This window comes from Priapulus caudatus, unplaced genomic scaffold (assembly GCF_000485595.1).
Source record: "Priapulus caudatus unplaced genomic scaffold, Priapulus_caudatus-5.0.1 Scaffold467, whole genome shotgun sequence".
NCBI lineage: Eukaryota > Metazoa > Priapulida > Priapulimorpha > Priapulimorphida > Priapulidae > Priapulus > Priapulus caudatus.
Window position 1 is genome coordinate 66,205 of NW_014577528.1, and position 9,150 is coordinate 75,354.

Below are 9,150 nucleotides of genomic sequence, written 5' to 3' on the forward strand. Positions count from 1 at the left end.
GACAGACAGACAGACAGACAGACAGACAGACAGACAGACAGACAGACAGACAGACACACACACACACACACACACACACACACACAGACAGACAGACAGACAGACAGACAGACAGACAGACAGACAGACAGACAGACTGACATACAGACAGACAGACAGACAGACGAACGGACATATGGACTGACGGACGGACCGACAGACGGACGGGCAGCCAGACGGGCAGACAGACATACATACAGACAGACATACATACAGACAGACAGACAGACAGACAGACAGACAGACAGACAGACAGACACACACACACACACACACACACACACAGACAGACAGACAGACAGACAGACAGACAGACAGACAGACAGACACACAGACAAACAGACAGAGAGACAGACAGACAGATAGACAAGCAGGCAGGCAGGCAGGCAGGCAGGCCTTTGTCTGTGACAGACAGAGGAGGACGTGTTTATGCGCGCGAGAGAGAAAGAGACACAAGCACAGGAATGGGGATAGAGAGAGAAGGGGATAGACAGGGAAAGATGATATGAGAGAGAGAGAGAGAGAGAGAGAGAGAGAGAGAGAGAGAGAGAGATAGAGCGCGAGAGATCGAGCGAGCATGAAAGAAATGAAAGAGAGATATGAGAGAGCTCGTGTTCATGGAAGATTCTTCCTATGACAAATATTGTTGTATGTGTTGTGCGCATCATAGGAGTTTAGGAGCGCTATTATGAACGCAAGCAGTGAATTTGAGCTGTATAGCGGAACGAAGTTGACTCGTCAATATTTGTCATAGGAAGAATCTTTCTATGACAAATAGTGTCATAGGAGAGCGTATATGCGTATGTCGTATTTGTCATAGGAAGAATCTTTCTATGACAAATAGTGTCATAGGAGAGCGTATATGCGTATGTCGTATTTGTCATAGATGCTAGCAGAACATGTTGGGTATATGTACCCACGAGGAAGCGCCGGCGACCACTGACACGTTCTTTAGGAGAACAAAATAACATTAGCGCTCATAAGTTTGTGTGAATTCCTGGCGGTGTGGGGTTTTCATCGTCGTTGATTGCAGTGATTGCAGTGATAGTAGTTGATTGACGTCTTTGCATGCCTTCTCTCTGTCGGCATTACTAAGTTACGAGAAAAAAACTTTATGTAATAATATTGTAGTTAAAAATAGAAACCGAGTAACTGAGAAATTCCTCTGTGTGTACACACGCGCGCACGCACTCACGCACGCACGCACGCATGCGCGCACACATATCTATATTGATATTCCTTGCGGCCTATTAATGCTAAAAACATTCACGTTTCAACGCAAACTGTTTTTGCATGTAAGAAAGAACATTAGGCCTAACAACTTTATCGCAGTCTGTCAACTTACTTCCTTACTTTTTACGTTAGACAATCATCATAGTCTGTCATCGGGAGCTTGCTTGCAATCATGAGTTAGGGTGTGTCAAAAAAGTTGAAACCAGACCGTGTAATTCTGCCATTTGAAGAACTACAGCTTTTAGAGATACGAAAACAACAAGAGCTCCAACCGCAATACGCACGTACAGAACTAGCTTGATATGTCGACAGAGCAGGTAAATATCCTACTACCTTCGGAGAAGGATCGCTCGGCGAGCAGATCAATGGCAGGTTTAATGATGATGACGTCACACACGAGTGAATGCGGGGCCCGTCATAAACCATAAACGTTATGACTAAGCCACGACTAGGGATTTTTGTAACGTATGCACAACGTTGTTTTACGCGTGTTGCGTGTGTGACCTACCACTAACAAATACGCATAGCAGTACGTTATATAATAGCAGTAGTAATAGTAGAGCATAAAATCCAAATACATTGTATTTTCTCTCTATTTCATTGTAGAATTGGAAACTTTTTCCACCGCTACCCCCAATGTTGATCTTTCAGATGGATAAGCATTAGACTATCATTTTCTTTATACACTCGCTTAAATTACGAGGAATATTTATTGCGAGGTTTTGAAGCGTGTCCGCTTCACGTTGGCACGCCGTAGAGCTCACGCCTTGAGGACGTCACTGCAAGTGGTTGTTTTCTTCCGTCTGCGCAGGTATCACGACGTTTTTGACGATCTACACGCAAAGCTCCGGCGTTCGCTACACGCTGCCGCCTGTCTCCTACACGAAGGCGATCGACATCTGGTTTAACGTCTGCACGGTGTTCATCTTTCTCACGCTAGTCGAGTTCGCACTCGTTAACTACGTCTCAAGGCACTACAGCAGGCCGAGTCCGAAGCGCACTCTGTCGCGGGTGAGTGGCAGTTGTTACTATAGTTACGTCGTAGTCGCTACTGTAGTTAGTTACCATAGTTACGTATACTTACATCATCTCTTAGTCATGGGTTTACCTATGCAGCCTTTCGATCTGCCAGAGGACGCGGTGGCACAGTGAAGAGCTGCTGAGTTACAAGCACGTGGTGGAGCGAAGGGCTACGCAAATAGAGCTACATGCAGGAATGTGGCGGCGTGAAGGGCTATCAGGGGTTGGCTACATCGGTAGAGCTATGGATTGTGGTGAGGCGAAAGGAGGTTTTGAAGCCCGGTGGCTTTTTGTGAATGCTTTTTTCTAATGTCTCACAAAAACAACCGATTCTCTGACTGAAGAGATATTTATCGTATTACGCAATCAGGAGAGAGCTAGGATCTCGAAAGCTGCTGGTATGTTCGAAGGTCGGCCAGAAGATAGGTTCTCTTTCTCTCTACACACACGCGCACGCACGCACGCACGCACGCACGCACGCACGCACACACACACACACACACACACACAGCCACACGCACGCACGCACGCACGCACGCACGCACGCACCCACGCACACACGCACGCACACACGCACGTACGAACGCACGCACGCACCCACGAACACACGCACGCACGCACGTACACACACACACACACATACACATACACACACACACACACACACACACACACACACACACACACACACACACACTCACACACGAGCGCGCGTGCATACACACATATATACATACAGCCAAACAGCCAAAGAAGCAGCTGCATTTGACTGCATGGAAATGCTTCGCCGCCTTCTCTTTCAGGAAACTCTTCCTAAAAATCTTTAACACGGTGTAGTTTTACATCTGCTGTAACTTTTCCTAATGCTTGTACTTACATAACGCCTCAGCGATTCTAAGCACCAGGCGCAACCAAACGCATTACGTTCGTGCACACGCACACACACACACGAGCGCGCGCGTGATTTCTTGCTTTTAAACGCACCACTTTCGTACGTTATCGGCTTTTCGCATTCTCGCCATCCTCTTCTCCGTCTTCGCCAGTAATTGCCTCGGCGAGCGTGAGATGGTAGATGGTCCGTGTAGTGTAGTGTGCTGACGCACCGCGGCCATCACGGCGCGGTGACGACGCGCGCACTCATCTCCTCAAACAACCATTCCGAATCTCCGTCGCCATCTTCGGCGAAATTCGATTTGCCGCTAGCGTTGACGGCGACTATGATTTACCCCCCCCCCCCCCACACACACACACACCCAACTCGGTATATGCTGATCGTCATCGCTAGCTAATGTGGGTGTGTAACGTTAGTTCATTTGGCACGGGTCCGCTGCGCCATTTCGTCGAAAATTATTTGCCTCCGCACGCCCTGAAGCGGGAGCAGCTTATAACGTTTGATATTCGAACATCATCAGTGTGGACTTGTAAGGAAAGTCGGATGTGTAACAGATAATGACTCTCGTAGCGTCATCTCCCATCTTTAATTTCTATGATAGCTACGTCGATCGCTAATTTTACTTAGAGACTAGGTCCCCTAGAGTGGTCTGGATTTCAGCAGAGTCACCTAAATGACCTAATGACCTAATAATTGTTTGTACGGTATGATTCAAAGTCATCCAACTTCAAGCGTCAAACTTTATTGGCAGTGATTACTTAGCGAAAGTTGTGTGGGTGAGGGAGACAAGTAGAGTCGAAGAGAGGGAGAGAGAAAGAAAGAGAGAGAAAGAGAGAAAGAGAGCGAGCGAGAGGGAGAGGGAGAGCGAGCGCGAGAGAGAGAGAGAGAGAGAGCGAGCGAGCGAGAGTGAGAGAGAGAGAGAGAGAGAGAGAGAGAGAGAGAGAGAGAAAGAGAGAGAGAGAGAGAGAGAGAGAGAGAGAGAGAGAGAGAGAGAGAGAGAGAGAGAGCGAGAGGCGATGCGAGAGTGGTGACAGTGTAGTGAGTGAGAAGATAGAGACGGAGAGAGAGAGAAGGAGAATGAGGGTAGAGAAGGAGAGATAGAGAGAGAGAGAGAGAGGAGCAGAGAGAGAGAAAAGTGAGAGGGAGAGACGAAAAGAACGGTTAGTGACCTATCGACACTGGTAAATGTAGGAATATGTTCTAATAGAGCCGATTTACTCAAGCGATGCTCTCCAATCATCATTCTTGTATGGGTTCCAGAACTCTCAATCCCGTGACCATTCTCTGGCTACACATGTTCTGACGTTGATGACTTCTATGACTTTTATAAAAACATTTTAGAACCGCTCTCCTTCAACAATGCTGGCCATTTTTCTAGGGGCAAATCCATAAATTTGCGCCGACGCCCATTTTTAAAATTCAACTTGTTTGAACAGAGCAGCTTATGAATCAATGTATAAATACACGATTTTTAACTAAATCAACCACGGAGTCTATTTGACCTATCAATTTGATGCTAAAACATCATTTTGACCAAACTAATCCAAGCACCCCCTAGCACCGATGTCTTGAACATATTACTTTATCACCAGGGACCTTCAGAATTCAGCTATAAACTACACTCTCTCCATCTAAATGCAACCTGAGGAATCCGGAATCTAATACTTGACGTTTTATATATCATTTTGAGCCAAGATATCCAACTTGGTGCCATACGCTGGAGCGAAAAACATAGTTATTTTAGTGCCGCACCGATAGTTATTAGTGAAGCCAGTGTAAGTGTAAACAGATTCTCGCATCCGTGAAGAATTAGCACAACGTTTTTGATGTACACGCTATTAATTCTACGATTAACTTACTATCCTACCCCCTCCCCCTACTAAATTCTTATTTATGTCTATCATGAAGTTGGTTAGTGTATAACATGCACATAAGCTTTGTGACAAATGTCCACATTTCCATGTGTTCGACAGTGTGAGAGGCACTATGCGATGAAGCACTGTATGCATTTTTACAGGGGATGGTTATCGTTCTCGAAAGAAGGCCCTGTTATGGAGCGGTTTCGACAAGTTTTCGGAGGTCATGCAACCGTTGATTGGTAAGAGTCAATGAGACAACGTGTCCATGATACAGTAGGTTGAGACTCTATCAGCGCGAAGAAAATTAACAGGGCCACCGTAGACAAAAAACGAGAGGAAATGAATGCCCATGCCAAGTCCATCATCTGTGTCTCGGTCCCTTTTCGACGGGCGCCCTCCAGCAGCCAAACGCCTGCGATCTTCTACAGTGATACAATAAACAAAATGTTTCTGTTTGCTGCAAGACAGAAGGCCAAGCCGTCAGAATCAAAGCTGAAGACTCATTTCTATGATATGCATGGGCGTCTTTCAAGATTCATACGGCTGCCCTTGGATCACTGGTAATGCGTGACAGAAAGAACTGCCTTTGAATCAGAGCTGAACCAACCCTACACTGTAGATTAGGGATATCACAAAATGTGGCTAAACATGTGTCTGAAATTTATACAAGATGATGATGCATAGAGGATTTGCAATGGTTACACTTCATGAAACAATGATAAGCTCTGCCGCGATTCAGCATATTCTTCGACCACATCAATATTATCTTTGAGAATGAGCTTTACTTTTACCAGAGCCTCCTCCGAGACTACCAAGCTCTATTCGTGTCTCGGTTATGGTTCCCCAACATTCTGGGTCAAGCTCATCCTAACATCAAAGACATCCTAAACCCGGGAATTTGCGGACAAGATTGCGATACTATTCCCGCCCTTGTATAACAAGCGACCTAGTTTATGTCACTTCTGGAGTGGTTCAATTATGTCGAAAGCGGTTTTCCTACATTGGTTAGCAGTGAGCAACTTGTGCACATATTTGGCCGTCCGGCTCAGGGAAGATCTTCATCAGTACAACTTGTTCCCATGGCCGCTAGGCCGAGGAGCTTGAGGAGGAGAAAGAGCTCTCGACTCTCACGAATGCAGGCTGCTCTATCTTCTTGTTTTACGGTATAAGGAGTAGATCTGTCTCCCAGCACACTTCTCCTCACGTCCAATCATTACACGAGTTATGTCGCAAATCGACCTCCACTACCAATCAATACCTCACATCTTTTCATGGCGATGATCGTAGAGTAAGGAGTTCGTAACTCGTCTTGTACCAGCTTAGGAATGTGTATCAGCTATGCGGCAACTTCTTCTCCTCCGTGATGTCTGCCATGCTATGATCTCGAACGCACGTGTCGCGGTTGTCCTGCACGAAGATCACTAGACCGGAAAACAGCATCTGAGTTCATTGACCAGATGGATGATTCTCAAACGACAACTTGACAAGGAGGGGGGCCACGGCCACGACCGCGTGCTAACTGATGATTTCTACAGCGTCACTTGAAATCAGGTGTACAGAGACGAGGACGTGCGCATAACAACTCTGACGACATATTACGGATTGCGCGTTATCAAGAGATTCAACGACTGTGTCCACAGCAATTGACTGAGAAAAGTATCGAGTTGACAGCAAGCTTAAACGTAAAGAACCATCCAAGCGTACGGTGAGCGACCCCCATCCCGACCCGAGCCCTGCTTCCTCATTCAAATACAGAGCACTCCACCGCAAAGCAGATAGCAGTATTCAATGCATGCTCGCATCTGACAGCGGATGCGACCCGCCACGGAACTGCCACAAACAAAGTATACCCTCTCTAAATAAAGTCTGTGTTTCATTCCTAGAAACCCTTTATTGTAATATTCATAAAGATAAGAGCAAGAATAGAATACCAACTATGTATTATAGCTTCAAGCGACCACAGAACAAATCTGGTGTAAAATAACCAGCCTAATGGGACAAAACTGTACTACTTATCACATTAGCACTAAGCAAATGCCATTTGCCGTCTTGAGTGGATATCATCCTGATTGTACGCCATCGTTCATCTAACCTCACCAGCTGAAGGCTTGAACCCAGACAACTACCACAAATTGTCCGTATCCATTAGGTCCCTTCCATTACACCATGAATGGATGAATCGAGACGCTATTCTACAAGACGAATAACAAGGAGAGTAGCATTAGAGAGAGTACTCGTGGATGGAGAAAGTTATTGCTGAAAGGATCTGATCGATCCGCTGCAAAGGAACCATTATAAGAAAGGCTCGCTGTTTGCAAGATAGAATACTGAGGCACTCAATCAGCAGACTGGTGAAGAAAGAATAAGTCAAATTCCTGACTTGAGCGTTAAGAACACAGAGATAAACCTTGAAAATTACTGAGAGTAATATGGAGCGTCTCCAGGAAGCCCCGCTGCTCTCATGTAGAACGGATATCCGAGAATAGAAATGCTGACCTCCGACGGAACCGCATACAGCCTTAACCTCTATTACTCATTTTAACGGATAGTGACATTTGCAGACTACTGCCAGGATTTTTTGTCCAATGACAGACGCCGCTATGCCAGAGCAGAATAGTGCACCGCAAGTCCAATGGAAACCTGGAACGGATATTGTCAATGCTCTCTACGCGCTCTGCATATCCAATGGATCGTAAGATGATATGACAAAATAACTCAGTATGGAAAAGTGCTGCCGAACTTACTGGACAATGCTGACCTCCTATACCTAGCTGGACAGGTACACAATATCCTTCGCACTGACTCACAGTCCATCACCATGCGCCTCTATACTCCATAACAATGGCAACGGATCATCGCGATCACGTTGCACGCATGATCAAGCGGCAGAAAAATTGAACTCTGGGCCTTCGTCACTCATCCATCACTTTCGCAAATGAGTAAGCAGCTGCTGCATCGCCACTCCATGAAATATGTGAACAATGTCTAGACAAGATCCGGGCCAAGTCACAATTGCCTGAACCAACCGAAACCAGTCAAGAGGAAGCCATTTGAAGAAAGAGGCCCCGAACGAGAATGCCGAGAAGATGAGACAAGTGCAGTGCAGACCTAAGTTGCAGTGACTTACAACGATTTGACTCCTTCCTCCAGTTCTCACCCATCATCACCATCCTCCGCAACATATACAGTCAGCCATTGCCTGCCAACGATGACCTCATCTGCAGATTCAATACTCAGCCCTTGCTACAGCAGAGATGATAACAATTAACCGCTTCTTGATTAGACAGAGCGTCCTTCAGTAAGAAATACCATCAATCTATGGCCTCAGTCCCTTGACGCAAACAGCTGACGTTTGCCAAAGGGACCGACACGACCAATCCAAGGAACGACCTTCAAGGCAACAGCCATTGGAGATGGAGCGGCGCGACGCATTCAAGGCAGTGAATCAACCTCCGTTGAAGTCACCAAATTAGAGTGAGACACATATACTGAGGTGCTAAAAAACATGCTGGTTGCTCGAAGAAATGACATTACTGGCATTATTTGAACTTATCAATAGGCACATACCGGCAGAACACAAAGAGTACGCTCCATCGTCAGAACATTCTCGCTCTGAATATGTCAGACTTCTACAAAAGAACCTCTTACATCCTATCTCGACAACTGGTAATGATCTGACGCCAGAAGCAAAATGGACGACAATCCACTCAAGCAGAAGACGACCAACCACGAATGGTAACAACATAAATAGATGTCGGACTAGTCCAACAAAGCTGCGCATCCACTTATCCTTCATCCCGACTGGAGAGAGAGGACTCAAACGCTATATCACAAATTGGGTATGTGAACGACCCGTTAATGACACAAGCATACATAACTTAAAAAGATGACGAAGCGAACACTGAGCGGTTGCAGAACCCTGCGCTATGAAATGTCCCCAACCACTTAGCATAAAATGCGGCATCCCTTTCACCTCTGCAGCATTTCAACGTTACGTCCATTGTAGCCTATAGCAACTCAATCTGAGCGGATACTAAGCATATGATATCGACACGTCCTACACTGACCGATCTAATTTGCAACAGCACTGTTGAACCAGAGATTGTC

At 46.1% G+C, this 9,150-nt stretch overlaps 1 protein-coding gene across 1 annotated transcript in view; it reads left to right on the forward strand.

Moving 5' to 3' along the window:
* Positions 1–8,516, forward strand: part of LOC106810717 (glycine receptor subunit alpha-4-like) — a 23,604-nt gene extending 15,088 nt beyond the window's left edge. The window contains exons 10-14 of the mRNA XM_014814152.1: positions 2,084–2,283; positions 5,158–5,282; positions 5,783–5,975; positions 7,605–7,735; positions 8,405–8,516. Coding sequence (XP_014669638.1) covers positions 2,084–2,283; positions 5,158–5,282; positions 5,783–5,975; positions 7,605–7,735; positions 8,405–8,516 — 761 coding nt within the window. The remainder of the gene's footprint in view (positions 1–2,083; positions 2,284–5,157; positions 5,283–5,782; positions 5,976–7,604; positions 7,736–8,404) is intronic.
* The last annotated feature ends 634 nt before the right edge of the window (positions 8,517–9,150 follow it).